The sequence below is a fragment of the Liolophura sinensis genome, chromosome 11 (assembly GCF_032854445.1).
Source record: "Liolophura sinensis isolate JHLJ2023 chromosome 11, CUHK_Ljap_v2, whole genome shotgun sequence".
Lineage (NCBI taxonomy): Eukaryota > Metazoa > Mollusca > Polyplacophora > Chitonida > Chitonidae > Liolophura > Liolophura sinensis.
In genome coordinates, this window is record NC_088305.1 from 26,706,675 (window position 1) to 26,731,943 (window position 25,269).

Here is a 25,269-nt window from a genome sequence, read left to right on the forward strand (position 1 = left end):
CAATTTGCTTTAGAATTTATAAACAGGTTGTTTACAGAATAGAAACTGACTTGCTGACACTGAGCATAGCATTTCCTATCTTAAAGCTTGATCACACTGGAATAAGGGGACCATATCTAATATTCAGCTTTGACTTGGCATCGCCTGAAGGTGTCAATCTCGCAAACCAGTAAGCTTACTATTCTGTATCCGTTTAACCGACATAATCTTGTTGTCGACGGTATTTCAAAGGTATTCTCCCTGAAGCCAATATATATCTGTTTACTCACATCATGTTATGTATCCTATTTTTGATTTATTTGTTTCTCTATTTAAATGATTGGTGTTTTATGCCGTACTCAAGAATATTTCACCTATACAACGGCGGTCAGCATTTTGGTAGGGGAGTCCAGCCAGAGCATGGGGGAAACCCACGACCATACCATGCTGGAGGACTTTCCCACGTCCCAATATTATATTTGATCGATACTCTCTGACCTACTTAGTTAAATATATATTTTTAGCATTTAGCATTTTCATCCAACCATGTCAAACATAATCTTGTGACAAAATTTGTTTACTTACCGAATCGAAACAGGCGACGATCAGGTTGCTTGGAAAGAGGTTTCTGTAACCAAAAAATAAAGAAAGAAGAAATTTGCTGGTTAACTGATGAACTTATTCCTCGACAGATAGATCGATGGATATTGATTGGTTAATTAATGGGTGTTTAATGCCGTGAAATTGTCACCCATGTGAAAACAAACAGGTTTAGGGGTGGAGGAACATAGAGTACCTGGAGTGCCCTGAGAAAACTATCGACCTTTGCCAGATACCTGACAAACCTCTGGAGTCAAAACCGAAGCAGCGTGGGCTGGATTCGAACATGCGACCTCATAGCCCAACCAATGTCTACAAGCTGAAGAGGCCTCTTGATGGATAGAGTGATCAGCTGAGTAGATCGATTGATTTGCTCGATGCGATGAACTGATGTACTGATTGAATAACTGACAGCTCGACTGATTTGTTTATCTACTGATTGATTGATAGAATTGTAGATGTATAAATAGATAAACTCATGATTTTTTCAACCGACTGGCTAATTCTTTTGTTATTGTGTATAGTGATTAATAAATGAGATACAATGTATTGGAGAGCTGGCACACAACAATCGATCAGAGATTATACAGGAAAACCTTTGAAATTCACATGAATCCTGGACAATGATGCATTTCTATGAACTCTGTATGAACTGTGTACACCTTAAAAGTTTTAGACAAGCCATACCAGTACACCTAACAGACTGCATCCTTAATAAATGCTGAATTACCACAGGCATGTATTACCACGGCATAATCAAAACATACGCTCAACTGGCTCAGTATACAGGTTAGCGTGTATATGGTACTATCGAAAGAATGGATAATTATGGCTTAACAGCAAGTCGGTGGTAATATCAAAGTAATCAGCGGGATTAATTAGGTCTTGATTGTAGGAGAACAATCCGTGTGTAAAAGTACATTCTTTGATTCAGACTAATGGAGGTGTCCTATGTTAACATTACGAGTGCATGACAAACCACGTTCAATCTATGCGTCGTAACAGACATTGGCATACCAGCCGTCCACCAAAAGGAACGTTCCAGGTCAATAATCGCAAAGCGAATTAAAAAGAACGACGTATAACATATACCAACAAAGAACTAAGAATGCATAAAGTACGAAACTAGGACGGAATCATGCAAAGAGATGCAGTCAACAGTTTTCGATGATGTTGGACAGACGCAAAGTATGTTCCAGGCGAGTGAGATAAGCTAGTCTTCAAATCGTGTAACTTTCTAGAATATCAGTTGTCGATAAGAAAATATATATATCTCAGTTGCGCTTTGATTGCATCTGTTCATATATCCACGTGGTGATCTAATTCAGCACGATGAATATACAATGTCTAGTCCCGGGTTTAGCGGAATTAGCCACATAATGCAGAGAGCCACAGATTCTGGACATTTGTATTTACTCACGCGAGAATTATACTCATTGTAAAACTTAGGAAACTTGGAGTGAAGGAGTTTGATATAATAACCTTGACACACTAGTTTTTTAATGATAGCTTATGCCACAACACCTGGGTCTAACAAATGCTATAAGGCGAGATATGTACACGCCACCTACTATTTGCGCAAAGTGCACCTAAGCTATATGTACCTAAGGTTTACCATCATAGCTTACTCTATTTCACGATAGTGACGTTTAATAATTAACATCTATTATCATCAATGCACTTTTTTCTCAGCTAATTATGCTTACTCCATAGTGTTAGGAAGCGTACACGTTACTAATTTTTAACCAATTGCATGAACAGCTGGAATAAAACTATATCTGAGGTAATTTGAGGCTGTATTTCACTGATAATACTTGTGTCCAGTTGCAAGCTATCACACTATCGTTGCCGTTTTACCCTCTATATTGTAGCCTTTTATACTTTATTTCGAAATTTATATTCTGCAGCAATTTTATGTAAGCCTTGGTGTCATGGGCGTTTATTTATTTATTTATTTGATTGGTGTTTTACGCCGTACTCAAGTATTTTTAACTTATGCGACGACGGCATTATAGTGGGACGAAACCGGGCAGAGCCCGGAGAAATCCCACGACCATCTGCAGGTGGTGGTCAGATCTTCCCACGTACGGCCGGGGGGGAAGCCAGCATGAATTGGACTTGAGCTTACAGCGATCGCATTGGAGAGAGGCTTCTGGGTCATTACACTGCGCTAGCTCGCTAACCAACTGAGCTAGGAAGGCCCCCATGTGCCATTTAAGTTGCTAAAATAGAATCATTTACATGATGACCTGGAATAAACTCTACCTGAGAAAAAATTACAAGGCGCCAAATTTCACCGATACCGTGTGACCAGTTGTCAGCAATCACACTATCTACCATACGATAATGCTTTGCATCTTATTACCTCTACAATCATTATAAAAGTCGAAGCTTCATCATCCTGATCTTGGCTTGTTTAAAACATAATTTGAAAAATCATTTGACACTATATAACTTACCTAGTCACTTTTCCCTGTGGGAGATTTAAATAACTTATTTACTTATTTAGTTATTTATTTATTTGATTGGTGTTTTACGCCGTACTCAAGAATATTTCACTTATACGACGGCGGCCAGCATTATGGTGGGTGGAAACCGGGCACAGCCCCGGGGAAACCCACAGCCCTCCGCAGGTTGCTGGCAGACATATCCACTGAGATTTAAATACCGTTACCGCCCCAAACAATGGTTTTCAGAGATTTTTTTGTTCTAGATAAAAAGTATTCCACGAGGTTTTCCAGGTAATTATCCTTAAAGACAAAGAATCGTAGAAATCCGATGTTACAAAATCATTTTACTTGGTTGTAAATATTCTAAAAATACCAAAATAATCTATTTTCTTGGACAATGTTTAATGGTCTTTCATATGATATATATACTTCGTTTTAGTGTTTTCTGTGCCTTTAAGCGCTTCGATTCCAGCCATGTAAGACTTGATTGTTTAGTGCCAAGACGGATAAACAGAAAACGATTTGGAGTAGAGGGATCAAACGCCAAATTACCTTTGGGTATTAAGGTTCGGAGTGAAATGAGCAAAACTCGTTCACTGACCTGATTAGCCTAGATATCCAAACCCATGCTTATAACTGACTAGCACTCATCCTGGCGCATAAGAACCAGGCTCGTGTTTATGAGAGTGAAAACCCCAGTCTGTCAATCACGCCAGCTTAACTCCACCCTTGTCACTCACAAGTCATTCTGGTAGCCATTTTCATCAGTTAAGTAAGGAGAGATATCTACCCCTTTAACTGGATGAATATAAAACTAGTGCGGAGCGCGATGAAGGTAATTCGTACTTGCCACACGGTGTATATAGCATTCATTGCTTGGTTTAGTTCTCAATCCACAACACAGACATTTGTGCCTGTAAATGCAAGCGATTAGTGATGTTATCAATGTTTCATAGAAAAGAGACCAAAATACATTGATAAAGCATCCCACTTAAAGTTTAAAACAACATACCATTTTATTTTATAACTAAGACATCGCAGTTCTAATCACCCAAAATGGAAAACAACGTTATGTGATCAACTGTAACCAATCAGGAGCGAGTTATTTCAATAACACCAGAACGCAGTTGTTCCGCTGACGTCAGAAGAACCTTGTTTTGTCTTTTGGCCATATTGGCGTATGGTACAACTGACGCGACATGGCCTCCGTATCTAGCCTACTTCTTTTAGCCAGTGGCCAATGTAGAGCCATTTGTGAAATCAGTCATGGTGTAGAGATAGCCTTGTTATGTCTCAAGGACTAAAGCTAGTATGTCTGAGATTACTGAATATGGGGGATTGGATAAAAGAAACCCATTATAATATAGATCACATTATATTTATTTACTTGATTAGTTTTTCGCCCAGTATTCAAGAATTTTTTTTAGCTAAAAAAAGTACTTGTATGGAATGACGGCGTTGTTGTAGCTGTTCTTCTTTTCATAACGGATGGGCGTACGTGGGAAGGTCTGTCAGCAACCTGCGAATGGTCGTGGGTTTCCCCCGGGCTGTGCCCGGTTTCCACCCACCATAATGCTGGCCGCCGTCATATAAGTGAAATATTCTTGAATACGGCGTAAAACACCAATCAAATAAATAAATAAATCATAAGGGATGGTACACTTCCGTATGTTACTGACCGTGGGGAACAGTTTGTAACGTCGCACGAGTCCCTTTCCCAAAGTTGACTGAGACTTCCATATTCTCTGTGTAAAGTGACACGGATTCTGTCAGTTTCATTTCAATGTATAAATCGTGTTAATTCAGATGATATATAATAAGTCTTTAAATTTTATGTCGTGTTATATATCAGATACAGCATGTCATTGCAGATTATGAATTTATGGATATCTTCAACAAGCGTGCTTTCCTGGGTTTCTCAAACAACTTGTTGAAACGCACAAAGACTGGGAAAGACTGGGATGTAATGTCAATTTGTGTTTTCAGGGTGAAGCTGGCACGACGTCGAAATGTTCAGGAAAACATGGTATTTTTGTGAAAAACAGTTCGAACAAAATGAACCTGTATTGTTTAGGCCTGCGCCTTTGAGGAGAAACATATGCATATGAGAATAAAAGATCACCGCATGGGGAGTAAAACCAGAGTACAAGAGGCTTCTCTGTAAAAAAAAAAGCAAAGAAAAGGGACAAAGACGGATGTCGGTGACAGGCAAATAGATTAAACGCTTCTTAAAAGATTTCTGTCTAGAAATTAGTTTGCAGTCCAAACAAAAGTAAGAATTGAGCGGCCACGTCCACTGCATGCGAAGAGTATTAGCGCTACTTAGTGTTGACCATTAATCACGCTCTTCCTGATGTCTTCCAGTGGATATCTTCTTCATATTTGATGACAGAGCAATGGGATGCGAATGAAGAAACGTCTGTTTCATTAGTATGGATTAGCATGCAGCGCAAAAACGATGTGCGAGAAATGAACTAATATGGAGATGCCTTGGAATTCTCTTAGCAGCGACAGTATTAAAGTTGACGCTATCTAAAACGTTCGAAGATATTTGGACCGGTGGGCCTTTGCTGTTAAATTATCCAGAGCATGGTATCAGGTATATGGTTATAATAGAAGAAATCATTGTATTTATATCAGTCTTCAATTTCATCCACAACCAGTCCGCTTCGGGAACGGTAGATCCAGGGTCAATCCGAGGTCGAGTCACATCTAAGACCTTAAAAGAGGAAGTTGTAACTTCCTCGCTTGGCGTTCAGCACGAAGTATAATGGTGTATCAGTATAATGGCGTCTTACTTGCCTTCGGTAAGGCGTCTCAGTGAAACAGCACTAGATAAAAGAGCGGTGGAAATCCCCCCTACAACAAGGAGGCACATTACATGCAATCTAAGGATTCCTTCATTGTCATACGACTGAAAGAGGTACAACGTTAAACCCCAAGCACTCACTCATTCACTTATCCAAAGCCATTCTTCCAATCGACGTCGCACTTGCCGCCAGGTGCATTGCTGAGAACCATTGGCGGTGCAGTGTGGAGTATGCAAAAGATTTTGAATTGCACATGCAAATTACATGTAGGCATTGGCAACGTCATACATCGGTGACATCGATTTGCAAGAATATTAGCCAATCAGAATTTGTCCATCGCTTTCAGTCCCACACAAAATGGCAGTGCCGCCAATGTCGTAGAGCATAGAGTTAGTATAGTCAGCTAGCCCTATGTCAACACCATTTTCTTCTGTTGTTTTTAAAACGAAACAAACTTAGAGTCGAGTACATTTGCTTGATGTTTTGAGGTTGTAAACCATACAGTGATGAAGTTGGGATTTTCTTTAGAGAACCTAAAACGTCTCACGGGGTACCTGGACGTTCAAATACACATGCGGTATAAGTACTTCTCTGCTTGGAATTTCTCTACTCTCTATACTACTATGCCTCACTTAGGCATAGAGATTTAAAATAACAGAATAGCTAGGTTAGTGTAATGTAGGGAAAAATAAAATGTATGTATGATTGGAGTTGAACGTCGTACTTAGCAATTGTTCAGTCATATGAGGACAAAGAATACTGTGATTGTGCAAGTATACTGTGATTTCTGATTTCAACGTGCAGCCGCCACTGAAGTGTCATGCCCAAGAAATAACCAGACATAAACCCCACCCAGTCACATTATACTGACACCGGGCCAGCCAGTCACGTTTTTAAGGCCTTTGATATGACCCGACCCGGGTTTCATCCCTGGGTCTCCCGACTTCGAGGCGGCCGGAGCGGTCCCAAAATAAAATGGATAATGTTGATAACTATTCACAAAATATCTTCCTCTCTCCATAAACTGAAAACCTGGACCACATAGACTTTTTAACTTATACGGGTAAGTCGGTCGTTGTATCCTTCCGTTGGTCGGTCTATCCGCCAGCAGGGCGGTCAATTTTTTAACATGATCGAGCCTCCTATCTTTTAACATGTGCTGTTCATCCAACCAGAGACATAGGTGCTAGACGGCTTTTGGCGGAATTTCGCAGCCATTTCACATTTGCGCTTGTTTGATTCTTGTTTTAGATTGCACATAAAGAACAGCAATCTGGTTAGTCAGCGGAGTGAACTTTGTACAGCGCGTTTGAAATCACAGCACGTTAGATAGCGGTTAACTGGATTGGAAAATTCGGCATCATACTGGTTGAGAGCTTTTGTTGTTTTATTTATTTGATTGGTGTTTTACGCCGTACCTAACAATATTTCACTTATACGACAGCGTATGCTTGAATGCTGTATCCTAAAAAGTTTCAGACAAACTGTCTTTGTAGAGTTCAGTAGCAGGTTATGCACCATGTGTACCACAATGTTAATGACAAGCTTCCAGCTACAAGGGTCAGCAAATATGCGATTCTGTTGTCGATGTTTCAAGCCACAGATAATGTAGGGTTTTTGCACTTGATATACATGTGAGTCCAAACAGAGTCACGCAATATCAGATATGTTTTCTATGCCACGATAATCATCATGTCACGTAATGCCACCGAGTTCCTTTCATTACATAAACAAATAAACGCACGTAGACTAGAAACTTAGATCAGTGAAGCACAGAGTTGTGGAGTGCTTGAAGCATGTGAGAAATTATGAATAGAAAGCGCATGTGCGACAATAGTGTATTGACGTATTATGTTAATATCTACAAAACAGTTCATCAGTATGCTTACCCTGACAGTTGAGTTGACAGCTATTGCGTGAAACTCAACTAAGAACTGAACGGCAGGCAAATTGATGAAGCCTTCCAAAAAGAGACAACAATTTAACCTCACCTTGCCTTTGACAAACTTTGTACGGGCATGCTCCGAAAAGAAAATTGTTATGAGGACCCATCACTTGTTGTGGTTTTGTTTTATTTTTTTTGTTCACACCTCAAGTCTAAAAGTCTTTCACATAGAAGACAGAGGTCTTTTTATGAGGACTGTGTTCAGAACAGCAGAAAGCCTTCGACAAATTTTCGACAAACCGTATCTCATAAAGACGACCTGGTCATGGGGCATTAACCCTTCCACTAGAATTCCCAACAAACCCCGCATTTGGTAAAATGCAAATCGGCTACAGGAAGAACTTATTCAACGGCGTGAGAATTCTTCGCCTCTTCTTCTATTGCGAATTTTTAACTAAACTGTAATAGGAACATCCAGCAAATGCTCTTACTGGATATACCAAGTACTGAAAAAAATCAACAACAAGCGCCATTTTGACCTGTGAGCGATTTGTGGTAAAAATGGTACAAATCTATATGAGCACCTGGATTTGAAGTTTGAAGGCTACATGTCAGTATATTGATAGCACAGCTCCTCTGATATGTCCATCGCTGGGAAAGCTTGTCAGGTGAGTTAATTAGCCGCAGTAATTAACAGCGATCGTCCTCGTGTGGCTCGTTTGATCCTCACTATATAGGCCATCATCGCGTTTTGACGCTTCGGACGGACGGACAATTTCATTAGTGATCCCCGGGCACTAATCCCCCTCCCCGGGCGGAACCAGAGTCGGGATTTTGCGGCCACACCACGTCAAATACTCTCCATTAACATGGTAGCACGACTATAGCCCATCCTGTTAACGGCTTGTCAACCGAAGCCTGAACCCGAACACGGGCCAAAGTTCCCAAAGGGCAACCTACAGGGGCAACTTCCGGTTTGTTAACATGCATTCGTGAATTTCTAAGGCCACCTTTCCATAATCCGCGTTGGACAAATGTCCGAACATAAACTAAATGTAAAAGGTCGTTCCCAAACATGTGCATTAGACACAAAAGCGTTGTGCAGACTGTAAATGGAACGTTGTACCGGACTATAAGATTGGCAAGATTTAACCTTGTTTGCACAGACTACATGTTTTTGCCGGGAGCCCTGGAGAAACACTAAATAATTAAGTGGCAATAGCACTCGAACATGGCTGCTATTGTTAGCAGTAATGACCAGGTAACGCTAGTCCACATCAGACATTTGAACAGCGAAAGCTTCAAGCTGCTAATATAGAGAGTGCAGTGGTCTAGGAACAGTGAGGTATATGGAAAACGAGGCGCGTTCTTTCGAGTAACATGTATGGTTATTTTCAAAGACCCAAATAACACACGTTTAAATAATTAAACTGGTAGTTAATTTGGATTAAGTCTAGGGAGCTATTTACTGTTAGATACCGAGATGTAAGACAACACTTCAATATGAATACTATTAAAAAGCGTTACTAAAACAACGTTATCAGGACAATGATCATGTCATTTGGTCTGTGTGAAAAAAAGACATCTGTAATACATATTGTAATCTGTATTATCATATAAGTATATTTACATAATACACGTATTGACTGCGCCCTGATTCACTATTGTTTTTTTTTTTATCTCGGTGTGGGGGGTGCCATGAAGCGTATGTAACGATATCATTGAAAATCTGTGATAAAAAAGATTCTGTGAACAGACATATTGATAACATGACACAAGCTAACCGATACATATGAGTGACTGTACGACCTTCACATTAAATGAAAATTCGAGATAAATGGTAATCGAATGGCAGGAATTCCGTTTGGACAATGTCATTAATTAATTATTAAGACAGGTACCATGCATGTAGGCCTACATTAAACTATTCTCATTAAATCCGACATAGGGGCATGGGGGCGATAACCGAGTGTTCAAACATCAGTGTTTCAGATATTTTACGCATTGGTCATTCATTTGAAATCAGCTATCCAGTCTAACAGTTTTCTGACAACATGGTAGTCAGAATATTACGTATCCCTGTCATGGTGTCTGTTAAAAGAAGAGGTCCAAAGCCCTCTAAATATGAGCACATTAACACTAGAACCTGTATATTCAAACAATGGTAGGCTTTACGCAAATCTCAGTTTGCAGAATGCATTTGACACAATTTGTGCTAAATCTTTTGCATTTGCAGTTTGGTAATGTGCGTGATGTAAATCAATGAACATAAGCAAGGTTGTGTATTTCAAGAGGAACATTCTTTGAAAGTCCGGCAATTTTCTGGACCCTTTTTTACAAAACAGTCCATGGATTTAGAGATGAAATTCGTTCATTGGGCCGTTTCGGACAAAATTTTGTCCGTTGTTGTCCTCCTTTGAGCTGTTTTTTGCAAAACGGTTCATCGTTCTGAATTGAAACTTGGCTCATGGCTTTACCAATTCGATACAAATTAATACGTTTTTGTCCTAGCTTGGACAGCTTTCCGGACTTTTTTCCTCTTGTCGTACTGAGTTGTAACTTCCCATGTAGCTTCACTAGAGAGACAATGTTTGAATTTCGCGATGTTTAGGCCATTTTTGCAACTATATTATAACATTTGTTGTCCTGTTATTGTCTTTGAATAAGTGTTTGGGGATTAGTTTGATCATCACAGTTCGTTTTCTAGATTCACACTCTGTAATGGTTTTGCTGATGCAAGTTACACATCAAGTTCAAGTCTGAGTCCGTTTCGTCCGACTCCGATTAATGTTATCTCAATGTTGGTGCACTTAGACATAGCTCTATTGTTCTCATCGCTCCGACTGATTTAGGACAGACATTACAAACGCAATTTCCAGAGTGCTTTTTTTGTCACTAGGAACCCCTGCACTTTTATCCGATAAAGGCCCAGTGTTAGGCTAATACTAGAACAAAGGTGTGATACTGCGAATCAGTAGCAAGACACTGTTACACTTTTTACCTGATCGTTCTATAGCAGGTGTTTATCTGTTTTAGGCCTGATTTAACTTGTTTATGCTGTATCTCTAGGGACAAAGTCACTGCAAGAAAGTTGTATCCCTGTGTGTTTTGCACCAAGGTCTATCATCGGGAGACTCTATTACAGGGCGAAATCCTTGGGACGACTCGGTGATAATCGCTTGGACGGCCTCAGAGCTGGTCGACCTGTGCTTGTGTTCTTATTTGGCAGATGGTGCCCGCATTGCCGTCAACAGCAGCTTGCCACAGAAGCCGTTTCCCCGTATAATTGAAAAATGATTTATAGGAAGTTAGACTCTCTTTGGACATCTTAAAACACAATTCATGTCCGAGGAGTTAAGGAAGGCCACGAAGAGCCGGGGAAAGTGGAGGGAGCCAGGATCGGGTCAAGGAGCTTTCCTGTTGGGACCAAATCAGGAGAAATTATATCAGTCTCTGGGATGTTAACTGCTTTCGTCGAAAAGAAAAAAAGACACTTATGTTACAGTGAAAAGCAAAAGGAGAAAAGAGACTATGTTGGGCGCTATTTTTGGCCAGGCAGATATTGGAATTGACATAAATTCCATCTAAAATTATGACAAATATGCTGAACTGATCATGTTCAGAAAGCAATCGCGTCAAAGGAATGTCAAGCGAGAAAGAATTGATTGACAAAGAAACGCCTAGCAAGCTGGTTTGAAGATTGAAGTTTTGACTGATACACGAGATTATAATGATTAGAGATAAGACAAGCAGAAAGATGAAAAAAAAAGTTTGTTCGTTGGCCCAGGAATACGAAGACAGAAAGTCCTTGTATCACCGACTCCACAAACCCTTTTCTGACAAAGTAAAATCATTGTCACAATGCTAGGTTTTTGGCACTGGAAGCTGAAATTTTGACATATTTGTCTTCGGACAACATAAAATTGAGGTGGTCAAGTTTTTTTTTGTATTTCAGTCTTTGATTTATTCAGATATGGCTTCAACGTGGAATCGAACCCTAATGTTGAGAAATAAGGCTGCTGGACAAGGGCTGTGATTTGTTCCAGGCTGATCCTGGCTTCTTCCTTCACCAGTAAACCTGACAAATAAGTATAAGTAATATCTCCCTGACCATTAAAGCTCAGTCGTATAGGCCTACTTATAAGTAAATAAGTAATACAGAGGTTAGAGTTTTCGGCCTTTAGACGCAGTCCAGGGTTCAAACTCGAATAAGGTTTTAAGGTTTTAAATATGTCAATCTCCGTCGGGTTGAAGTGGAGCATTATAAAATGATAGGCAAAGAGTGTCGGTCGTAATAGTGTCAACATATTATGTCTGGGTTTAGCCTGCATCATGTGTTCGACAACGCGTAATTTGTTGCTATTTAAACATTTAAATAAACATTTTAGAACGAAAACTCAACTAAGCTAAACTGACATGAGGTCATATTTCAGCGGTTACATGTGACCATTTGAAAGCTATCTCACTGTCGTCACCTCTCTGGTTTTATTATTTTTTATTTTATTTATTATTGTTGTCTTTTATGTTGTATTCCTGAATAAAATCGGGATTTTGCTGCTGGACTACATGGCTGTGCACTATCTTTCCTGCTCTGGTTTTACTCTCTGTACTGTAAGACTTTTACATTATAAGAGGACAAACCAATGTGACGCTAAAATAAAATGTTTAAAATGGAACTTTGCCACATGAAAGACTCTTGGATTCGCATGCGTTAAGAATTCTAGTGTCAGTGTTATGTTTGATGTAGTCATAATCTTTGCTCTTTGAGCGAAACTATTGTTCTCGCTCGCAGCGCCTCCTGTTGCGAAAGAAAACCGCCCATACGCCATTACTAACTAAAATCAGGTGACAGACATGAATTCCTCCATCCATAATTATCTCCCCGCCACTGAATAAATGAAAAGTCCAACGTCATTCACCAGTGAAATAAATTAATGAATACTATCAATTGAAATGATATCTAAATTCCATCTGAAACATTCCCAAGGTGAGAAATCCGTCTAGGGTTTATACCCGTTCACAGAAGAGGATGGTTTACGCCGGTCTCTTGACACGCAAACGTGTCATGAAATAATGTCGAAGCTGTGAACAAATATCATGAGTTTTAACTCCTGCAAATGGAGACAAAAGCATCATATTTGATTAAAAATCGACAATATGTGAATCATAACGTTTGCAAATAACCGCTTCGTCACTTGCCGGGGGCAAAGTTTCGCAAAGTTTCGTAAATCAATTTTTTGTAACTTTTCCATTAAATCAAGTGGCCTTATGGCCATATAACATGGGCAACGCTTTTCTGCAAATACAAAAACAACAAATATTACGAAAATTATGATTTATGAACTTTTCTGAAAGTGACACATGAGTTATAATGAAAGGCGTGAGGTTTAATGATAAGGGTTTTCATGTCGTTTTTGGAAGCATGTCATATACGTCGATGGTCAGATGTTGGGGAAAAGAACCCTTGCTCTTCAAAACAGTGCCCTTCACTACTGAATTCAGTCTGAATCATCAGTTCGGATAACTCAGTTGGTAGAGTGTCCGGGAGGTAGATCCAGGGTCAATCCTAGGTCGGGTCACACCTGAGAAGTCAGGTGGAAGTTGTAACAGCATTAAGAGGAGAGTGCAACCACCGGTTGACCAGTATCAGTATAATGACTCGGCTTACTTGCCTTCCCTAAGCTGTCTTCAGTGAAGCAGCACAAGATAAAAGAGCGGTGGAAATCCGTCCTACAACAAGTAGGCACATTACATGCACTCTAAGGACTCCTTGTGGTTTTACGATGTTAAATCCCAAGCACTCACTCACTCACTCACTCAGCCCGAATCAAAGACGCGATCTCATTGATCACATGCGAGAGGGACAGAGGAACCAACGAGAGCAGTTTTACTGTGAGAGCGGAAGTACTATGTGTTATGTATTCATTAAATGATCTGTAGCTTAGCTGATACTGATGTGTCAAATGGTAAATGTTAGCGACTATTCTTAATCATATGTACTGTAACATGGGAGTCTGAAGTCTGAGTCTGGAGTTTCACCAAATTATCAGAGTAGACGAACGATAGAGAAATTTGAGTATGGCAGCTGACCATTTGTGAACATGAGAAGTTCGAAGGAAAAAATGTGTTATTTGTATCCCTGGAACATGGTGAGACAGGCGATTAGCTAAATGAGCCAACAAAGGTTGCCCATCAGTTTTCATAAGTCACATCATAGAGTAGGACTGTTTTTACCTTTAACTCTTTTCAAAGAATTCAAACTCGAAACTCTCCTATTCAAAAAACTGTTGACTGCTTCTCTTTTCATGAATTCATCATAGTGTTTTACTTTATATACTTTCATAATTCTTTCACACCTGGCTTCCTCTCCGGCCGTACGTGGAAAGGTCTGCCAGCAACCTGCGGATGGTCGTGGGCTTCCCCCGGGCCCTTCCCAGATTCCTCCCACCATAATGCAGGCCACTGTCGTGTAAGTGAAATGTTCTTGAATACGGCGTAAAAACACCAATCATATAAATCAAATCAAATATTCTTTCACGGTTTGAGTTTTGAACGTTGTTTTGAAAATTGGTCTTGCAATCATTGCGAACATCCATTAAGACTGACGAATGGCATACAGGTATACTGGTATACGTCTGTTTTTGACGCCTATAGAACACATTGCCTATTGCAATGTGCACCACCAAATCGTTTATCATAAAATACACTCGAGGTTATCATGCTTTTTCTGAAAAAACGCTTATCTTGTCTTAGCTCATCTTTTTGAATCTCGGCTCAACACAAACACAAACTGTTGTGGGAAATCAACCATTTAAGTCGTTAAGAGACAATTTTATGCTTGCTAAACAAGGCGAAAGCTTTCAGAACAAAGACAAAACATAACCGTTTCCGATCCATTTCCGCGTTTATTCATTGACCAAACATGAACCTCTCAGCATACTACACTTACCTGTTTAACTTTTGGTTTTATGTTAAGCTCAAGCTATGGAACAACCAAGATAATAAAAATCTGGAACATCTCCCATCCACTGTTTAATCGCTCGGAAAGTTAAGAATAAAGTTGACTTTACAGTATATTTCCATGGAGCATCTAGTGTGAAGTTAGAGAAGACGTGCACGAAGGTGTATGGTGTGGAACAAAGCATTTTATCTTAATTCAACGTCAAATTTCTGAGCAATGGCGTGAATTTGTCCAAATAAGGGAATTGTCAAGGTAATATTTCTCCTGTGTAATTGAATATTGTAAGCCAGATCCCTTGTGGGAAGTACAGACATACCTAATTTTCTCTACAGTCGCATCTGTAGTGGCTGCGTTCTATGATGACGTGTGTGGATAGCTAAATCTAATGTAACGCCAATGCTTACAGCCCTTCGATAGCTCCTGGCTGGTTGTAGAAGTCCAACCTTTAGACCAAGGTCGTTTCAATATACAAATGAGCAAAAGGTTTTGACACCAACTTCCAAAATACGGAAGCAAGATTTGGATTGTACCTACAACTGATGCGCTCACAACAGGGTTACGTTCTACGAAGTAGTGTCAGTTTGCGCCGCTCGCCAGTTTGTTGACAACATATAGCAAAGAGATACGTCACCATGGTAAATACTCTTGATGTAGTGATGCTGCAGCTTTGTAGAACAGTCCCCAGGTGCCTAAGTATTGTGAGATTGGACCCCATTATATTTATCCATTGCTAAGTATTGTGAGACTGGGCGCCATTATATTTATCCATTGCTAAGTATTGTGAGACTGGACGCCATTAAATTTAGCCATTGCTAAGTATTGTGAGACTGGACGCCATTATATTTAGCCATTGCTAAGTATTGCGAGACTGGACGCCATTATATTTAGCCATTGCTAAGTATTATGAGATTGGACCCCATTATATTTAGCCATTGCTAAGTATTGTGAGACTGGACGCCATTATATTTAGCCATTGCTAAGTATTGTGAGACTGGACGCCATTATATTTAGCCATTGCTAAGTATTGTGAGATTAGACCCCATTATATTTAGCCATTGCTAAGTATTGTGAGATTGGACCCCATTATATTTAGCCATTGCTAAGTATTGTGAGACTGGATGCCATTATATTTAGCCGGGGCTTTTTTGTCAACGAATTCGCGCAAGAATAGAGTTTTGTGAAACTTTCGACAATGCAACATTCAACACCGTACATATTTGTCAGGTCTGCAGCAGACCTGCAGCTGTGAGTTGTACTGGTGAGAATTTATGGTACTTTCACCAATTAAAATAAAGCATTGAAGTACCCAGTTGTACAAGTTCTGTGAGTGGAGGACCAGTGGACTGTATAGTGGATGACCTCTTACAGCATGCAGCTCCCACTCAGTTTAAGTATTTGACAAAAGGGCCTCCACGTCTGTTTTGCAAAATTGATGCAGTGTATTGATATGTTTAGCACGGTCATAACTAAAGTAGGTATTTACTCAATCGATACCGCTGTAACATGAGAGTAATTTATAATCGGTAGATTGCTTCATTAAAGTCTGGACAGTCAGGAAGGGTCTACCTTGTGACGGAAAATGGTTTACTTCGCACATTCCGGATATCCTTACCCATATATAAACTGACCGTAGAAGTGATAAAATCTTAAATAAGACATTAGAAAGCTGTCAATTAGTAAATAAATGCTTAACTTGATAACAAACAACAAAACAAAGGCTGCTCAACTTTTTTTTTCCTTGGTCAGTTGTTGTTTGACTCTCTCGTCAACTAAATCGTTCTTTTGCACGACAAAAAAACCCCTTGGGATTAGGCATGCAAATACTTATGTAGTAGATCATGTTTCGTAGACTATGATACTCTTGATGAATTTGTAATAAATGATGTCTCTGTTTTCGGTTGACCCAAGGCGTGCGATTGTGTACGGAACGTCATATTACATTCTATGATGTCTAATCGTATAATTTCGTTTAATGAAGCCATTTGGATGGTATACTGCGTTTGATGTTTCAGCTTATGTTCAATGTATGTTCATTATTTCATTCAGCGCAGGTCACAAACTGTCCTAATGGTTTATATACTATTACTATAAACATTCGTACCGAGCATAGAACCAGGACACTGTAGACTGCACACTATACTTCAGCTGGATCAAGGTATAAAGAGAACATGAAAACACAGCGTGAACATAAACCTCAGCTAAATCATGAAAGAGGGTAAAAAAGAGAGGAGCAAACATAACTGGCAGGTAAAGAAAAATACTACATGAATAATATAAATAATACCGTCAGGTACGATGAAAGGAGTTTATCCAGGATTTAGATAATCTTTTACATTTAAAGAAATGAAAGTCTTCTTTGTTGGAATCAGAGCAGTAAAATTGAGATATTGTTATCCGACGGAACTTGCGGGTTTTAGCACAGATTACAGTCAGACTGAACAAAACTACCCTGGAAGAAATGTCTTACTGTACCAAGTGACTTCTCGGAAATGTCAGGCGACTGTATTTGATTATTTTACTGAAACGATATTTTTGGAAAAAAGTTTCATAAATATTCACTTAGAGCGGCCAAACTTTGGAGAAAGTTGAAGAGCTGAACGTTTGAGAACTTAAAAAGTACCTGAAGGAAAAGGGTCAATTGTACCTCCGGAACACAAGAAGTCAATTGTAACTCCACCGAGAGATGTAATCGGTAAATGAATGTCAAGAAGAATTGCCTAAGAAGAATTGATACCGTCGGACTTTTTTTTTACCTTTGGCGATAAAAGAGTTCGATCTCAAAACTCCCTTACTGAACTTGGACATGCGATCAATGAACCCCATGCTCAGCATATATTTATTTATTTATTTGATTGGTGTTTTACGCCGTACCCAAGAGTATTTCACTTATACAACGGCGGCCAGCATTATGGTGGGAGGAAACCGGGCAGAACCCACGACCATCTGCGGGTTGCTGGAAAACTCTCAGTATATACAACACATGTAAATCATGATTGTTTCTCATGTACAAGCGATCTCACCAATTATACAGTTATTCTGAGGCTTACGAGCGCACATTAGCAATCAATACAAATATCGTGTTAGAAACACCGATTCCTTGCAATACACGTGTTCTTTGTTCGTGTTGATAAAGGCAACTAGTTTTCGCATGGGTCCGCCACAGGCGTTGATCCGTGTACGAATGGGTAATGAAAACATGCATTCTTCATGAGGGGCCATCAACTGGAAACAAGAGATCAAACAAACCACGAGATATGAACGACCAGGCCTCTGATGCATCCACCAGTCATAGTATACATGCTGCGGACCGTTTAAACTCATTGAACACGCGGATTTAGATCAGTGCCACTATTCCGCACGAGAAAATAGCTCCACGTTGTTTCCTCATATTGATAAAAGGTTCTGCTGCGTTCAAAGTGCTTTTGGGAAAGTAGACTGTTTTTATCTATAGCTCCGTATCAGTAATAATAATTATTAATGTTTATTCAAGTCTTTCATCAGGCTATATAACAGCCATTCTGATATCAACCATATCAGCTATTTTAGTTCCAAAAGCATTTATTGACATAAATGCGCCGTCTTTATTATTTGGCTTTTATTCCATTCTTTTCTTTATACGGAGATAAAACTGCATTACTGGCTTTAAACTATGCTGGACGTCTCCCAATTTTCCCAGTTAGAATAATATTCGATGTCAAATGTTAGACGAGGGTTCCTCGTATAATTTATTGGAAATGTTCAGTTACCTGTTCGAATCCATCTGGCGCTGCTTCAACTGCCGCTTTAAGTCTTGAGGTTTGTCAGGTACTAGTAGGTGGAGACAGGTGAGATTTACTCCAAGCATTATGCTTACGTCAATCCATAAACCTAACACGTCAATAACTGAAAACTTTTTGGGTATGGCGTTACACGCCAATAAAATAAATAAATAACCAAGCAGACCTCACAATCAAAATTGCCCCAGTATCTGTGTCATCAACAAGGATAATCATCTTCAGCATTTTAATGATTTCTTCACTAAAACTAGAAATCCACATAATGTGCATATCTCGAAAGACAGGTCATTAAAGTCATTTGGAAAGAGAATACGGGTTATTGCTATAGACATAAATACCTTTTCTGAACGGAATATCACCTGTAGCTGGGCGTTTATATTCTTTTTTAACATGATACATAGCCATATCGAATCAGTATCAATTATCAACAGGATTGTTAATACAGATAACTATTAACGCCCTTTTTAAAGAGAACAATGCAAATATTGCTGAAATGCCTAAGACATTTCTCTCTCAAGATGATAAACCTTATAGTAGGACATAAATGTTTCTCCAGGGAAAATAGGATAGCCAAAACACTAATGTTGTTTCTGAACAGAATATTGGTTCTAACAACAGCATTAATGACGTCAGTGTAGAGAGTTTGGGAAGTAGCCACAGTCATATCATGAATGTAGTTTGTGAAGCGAATATGGGCTATAGTCACGTCACGAAAGTAGTTTGTGAAGAGAATATGGGCTATAGCTGCAGCATAATGTGGTTTGTGAAGAGAAAATGGGACATAGCCATAGCATTAATATCCTTTCTGAGGACATTAACGTTCAACAACATTAAATTCTTTTGTGAAGAGAACATTGGCTATAACCACAACATTAAATTCTTTTCTGAAGAGAACATTGGCTATAACGAAAACAGCAGCACTAATGTTGTTAAACAGCATTAACGTCTATAGCCAGACGTTAATATATACAATATATAATAATAATTAGTGAATTTCACAATGTATTATGTGACATTCGCACAAATTTCTTTCTGGATAGGAAGATATTGTGACGCTACTTTGCCTTTTATCTGGTAGGTTATAAGTAGCTTTAATGTACACAAAGCAATGCGGTTGCTGTGAGTTCAAGTCCAGCTCATGCTGACTTCCTCTCCTGCCTTACGGGGAAAGGTCTAGCAGCAACCTGCGGATTGTCGTAGGCTTATTAAATATGAAAGCTTCAGACAGGATTCTTTCATTTACAAACCGATTATGGAGTCGTCGTGACATTGGTGAAGGGCGTAAATAGGTTGGGTTAAGGTAGTTGGGTGGAGGTGAGAGAGGTGGAGGGGGGTGGGGGGTGAGTCTGAAGGTTGCTTGGTCCGGGAGAGGCAAAAGCTTGCACTGATCATCCCTCGGAAAGGATAGGTATTGCGGATAGAGTGTCCGGGCACTGATGGAATTTGGAATTCTAATCAACTAATGGTCAACAACAAAATCGCTTTCAGCGTTGTTCCAGATCATGATAAACTGGATTTTTCTGAGGGATAGATCCTCGTCTGTCACGCCGGATCTGTCGGCAAAAAGCCTCGAATCCATTCCACCTTCAGATTCCGATCAATTGGTTTCATCGCTCACCGGAGTCGGTAAAATGCTCTCCAAAATACTCTCCAGCCTTATCCCCCACGCTTGAACCCTGGGACGGAAAACACCAAAAACCAGTCGAAAGGCAACGACTGGATTTAGGTGCATATCTTTCCTCAACGGTACATGCTTTACAGCAATTGGGTTTGGTGTGGCGCGTTACGTAAATTCTATAAGCGAAGACGATGTGAGGATATGAGACTAGAAAATAACCCTCCCTCCTGCTCCCTCTCCCTCAAGAGATGCTGCTTCACTGAGATCTGTTTGCTGGCAGACAAAGTAACGGGTTCGGAAATCCCTAAACTGTCTCCTTCCATCATGGATGGGGCCGAAGCCAGGACGATGGTTGGATGGCAAGGCCTTCCGCTTGGCCCCAGTGTAATCATGTTGGATCCAGCTTTCATCATCCAATTACGATTTTCCAGCTCTTTTCAATGCACTTAATGTAATTAATTTGTCGGCGAATGCAGAAACAGATTGGCTTTGTATGACGGTGCGGAGACGGAGGGAAGGCTTAAAGTGGCCCAGCCTTGGTAATGGGGCGTTTATGGAAGCACACTTCGCCAGCATGAGAACTGTCGTTAGCTCGTATTGGACTCACGTAAATTTTAAAGCCGTTTATAACTGTGGGATAGGGATCTCTATAGCTGGCGGCAACAAAAGGTCTGAATTTGCTGTGCAGGCCATCGGAAATGGCTCAGCGGCCACAAACAACTGGAGTAGGGAAGCGAAGCGATCGTTTATTTACACAGATATCTACTGGGATCGACCGAGAAGAGCAGGATGAGATTTCTGCAGGCTTCAACATTTAACTCAATACAGTCGGCATAGTTCTCTGCAGTGTTGCACTGACGCCTTGTCCGTTCGAGTGCTCGAGAGTTCGAGTGTGATCTCTCTCACTCGCTGTCCGTCTGTAAGTCTTTGGTGCATCTATGACCGATTTCTTTAGGTTAGCTAACACTCTCTCTGTTTATACCAAAAGGTCATGTGGGTAACTGTTAACATTTCATCAGGAGGAGCAAACCTAATTGTGCACCTGTGAAGAGCAAACCGACTGGAATGATGAACAAAAACGCGAACGCTATTCTAAAAGAGTTTCCGGTCGGGTCATAGCAAAGACTTTAAAAATTATACTTGTTGCTGCCTCGTTTAGCGCTCTGCTCTGAGAAGTTTGAGCAAGGAAACAGGTCTGGTTGGCCCGGTGTCAGTGTAATGTGACTGGGTGGGGTGTCCTGCATGGTGTCTTCGGCATGTTACTTCGGTGGCGGCAGCACTGGACTCGTTCTGCCACAAGAATACACAGTATATGTACACATGCCTAATGACTCCTCGTCATCATATGACTAAAACTTGTTACGTACGACGTTAAACCCCAAGCATTCATTTATTCATGCTAAAAGAACCAGTTATTTTCTGCTATTACGTCTAGGCTGCGATCTGCACAAGATATACGACAATCGTACACCTGACTTCACCCAGTAAAAGACACGCCCTATAAGAATTCGTCCCGCCAAATAAACAAATCCGTGCTACGGTGTGCAAAAGCACCTTGTAATACTTGCGTACGGTATACATGCATATATGTACCATTCTCTCTTCATAGGGATGCATGCACGAAAATTTCAACCTTTGGCAAAGCAGAAAGCCTTTGATTATCTGTTTCACCCATTGCAATAATATTATCCCTATTTAGAACATTCTTTTCTTGAATACAGAAATTTGCGCGACAACAACAGTGTGATGTGGTGTTACAGTGTTATGTTGATCAAATACTTAATTCAGGATGGATTTTCTAGCGGACTACCAAGAAGTTGTTGTTGATGTTACCGAGAAATTTGACTTCTTTCCAAAAGTCCAGAGAGTAATTATTCTTGACCATAACCCAGACTTATCCAGCCAACTGAGGCGAACCGATTTCTCGGTACACATAAGCTTAATATGGTCCCCTGGAAGCAAAGCTATTAGATATTCAATGCGTCGGAACCCCAGTAAAGCACGAAGCTGCGTGTTCGACACGCAAGCTTAGTGCAATAGCTTAAAGAGGAGAGGAAACATTTAATTTGCAACAGGAAAATTATACTACAAAGTACACATTAGTGGTAACAAATTTGCACAGGCACATTAATGTGTACTTTATACATAGATATTTGAAGCACCTACACTAAAAGTTGTTTACAAAGCGAGCTGCACAACCACACGTGCACAAAACAACATGTATTTGGTTTTTTTTTAAAGTAGCTGATTTTATTGTCAGCATTCATTCCTGTACAAAATCTGATCAGGGGTAGTTCTGACAGGTTTACCCCGGGCACTCCCAGGTTTCCTTCCACCCTAATGCTTGCCGCCGTCGTATAAGCGAAACATTCTTGAGTGCGACGTAAAACACCAATCAAAGAAATAAATCAAATAATTCTAAGGTATTATTGTTTTGTCTTCTACGAATGTCTTTTGAGGATCCTGTGCGGTGCCAGCGTAGCACATTGTCTCCACACTTCTTGGAGTCATGGTATCTGTAAGCGGTTGTCAGCGTTCATACATGCAGGTGGTTTTACATGCAGTTCGTTACATGAACACTATTGGCTTTCCGCCAACATAGCATATACACACACACCTCGCCCTGTAGGTAAAACTTAGTGTCCGGGAAAGTTGGTCAGTTAATTACAGTTAAGATCGATGATTGACCTATGACACGGATGCCCATCCTGTTAGTGGAAATGTTCTTCAGTACTGTATTAAACAACATTCAGTCTATCTACGAATTTCAGCAATATCCTTGTGTACCTCGAGATCCTTTACGGTGCTTTCAACATGCAGTGGAAGTATATAATGTTAACCCTGACGATTGCTTCTTAAAGCAGAAGAAAACATAAAATGATGCCAAAATGAGATGAAAGAGGGTCAAGACTCATTTGCAAATATAGTTTTTAATATTTTTTTTTTGACTTTTTTTCTGGCAAAAAGAGTATTTGAACATATTTTTGTACTGTGGCACCTTTTACTATTCATCGTTGTTGCATAATAATGCTCCAAATAATTGATGTAATGCATGTCTAATAAATTTATTTCAATGCGAATTTCTTGTTTATATCCAAAAATATGGATTTAATCTGAATTATGATACTACTAATAAACATATTAAAAAGATAAATATGATGAAAGCCCAGGTTTAATACATTTGTTAGCTGAAAAGACCAAATTCTAGCGCAAATGTATTTATTACACATGTGTTACATGCTCATTTTTAACATTATTACATAAAAACTATATGTACCAAAAGGTGGTCCCAAATATCCAACACACAAAATTATTTTCACGTGTCTTTGTAGCTTTTAAAAAATACCCTAGACCACATTTACGCATCTAATTTTCCGCACTCTTTTTTCATCTCAACTTTTTATCAATCTTTATGTTTTCTCCACTTTTAAGTCAATCGTTTTACAACCTTTTAACATGGGTCATTCACTTAACAACGGTCCTGAGAACAAAGACGACACGAATTTTTTTGACAGGTCAATTCCAAACTCCCGGAAAGGCAACTTCTTTTCAGGTAAAATATTTAAATTTATATTTAATTTATTTTCTCCCATCTCAATGCTCGACTCTCCTTAATAATGAATTTCATCGATGGTGATTTTAACAAACATCATTTAGGGCTACTCATTTTGTTAATTATATATACCTTGCTAATACATGGGGTAAATGTTTTATTTATTGGATTTAATGGTTTATTTAATTGGGTTTATTTGAGTTTTACTCCATACTGAGGAACGTTAACACTAGAACCACCTGCTTTGGGATGCTGAGTTTCAATGATTAACCGAAATTTTTGGTTTATTTATTCCATATTGTGGCTTAATTTGAAACTACACGGGCATACACATGCACTGAGGGACGAAAGAACCACAGGCCGAGTAAATCAATGTTAAGGGAAACAATTTAGACACATATACAAGTAGCGTAGAACACACATTATAAGAAATCAAGTACCCTGCTATTGATTTTTGAAACGAATTAATTATATTTCCGTTGAACAATGATTAACATTTCCTGACCCACCAACCCCACCCATTGCCAAACTAGAGAGCCATTCTCTCATATTCCGGTCCAAATGTATCCACTATAGGCTGCACTCATGGCACAGTTATTGCTGTCAAAGCGCCTGAAGAGCAGCCAGTCTGTGAAGCGCTGGAGTTAAATAATCAATTCCGATATGGTACATCTGTGGGAATTGTTATTGTTATAGATTGATACCGAGGTCTATGAACTTCACGTCGGTTGCTTTTCACAGGGTATCTATTACACATCTGGGAAAATCATTAAAGGGGGAATAAGTAGATAGGTACACGTTCATGAATATGTAACATTGCAACATCGATGCATTTGCTTAAAATTCCCAAAGGATGGTAAATTCGTGATGAAATTAAATAGTATCAAGTGTAACTCTACTATTCTACTCTACTAAACAGCTGTACATCTCATTTATGTTCAACTGCGACGTGTTCATCTGCCTGTCGGCCCATGCTCATGGACCTTTCACTTAATAACGACTGGCCTTTGACATCGACGTTTTCCGATTTGTCGGATTTATTACATTTCTTTGCAAACTGGCACGTACTAAATTCTTCTGCAGAAATACAAATTTGTATACGCATTGTATATGTATATGATAAAAATGTTCTTCACCTGATAGACTCAATTTTTTAGTTCGTCTTCTTTTGGAAGCTGTCAAAATAGGCTATTTACGGTAATAAATATAACTTTGGCAGGTGTTAACGTTTGGTGGGGGGGGGGGGGGGGGAGGGAGTTACATTTATTTATTTTTAGTTGATCGGTGTTTTACGCCCTGGTGAAGAACCTTTCACTTATACGACGAGGGGTAGTAATATTGTCTGAGTAAACCGGATAGACCCCGGAGGAAACTCACAGCCATCCGCAGGTTAATGACAGATCTTCTCGCGTACGAATACAGAGGAATACACCATTGGCCTTCACTTCGGAGGCCCCGGTGAAGATTGCCGTATGTCAAGTTTTGGCGTCCCTTGGGCAGGTACATGTGTCGGAAGAGGCAGCTGGACAAGATGGAGCGTTTATTGCTTACGTCATCTTTTTTCAGTATTTGCTATGTTAATGTATGTCAAATGGAGCAGAAAAATATAGAGAATTTTATTGTTTATTCCAAGATAT

General features: G+C 39.6%; 1 protein-coding gene across 1 annotated transcript in view; it reads right to left on the minus strand.

Moving 5' to 3' along the window:
• The window catches only part of LOC135478259 (excitatory amino acid transporter 1-like), a 59,110-nt gene that overhangs the window by 17,625 nt on the left and 16,216 nt on the right, over positions 1-25,269 (minus strand). Inside the window, exon 2 of the mRNA XM_064758533.1 lies at positions 565-607. Coding sequence (XP_064614603.1) covers positions 565-607 — 43 coding nt within the window. The remainder of the gene's footprint in view (positions 1-564; positions 608-25,269) is intronic.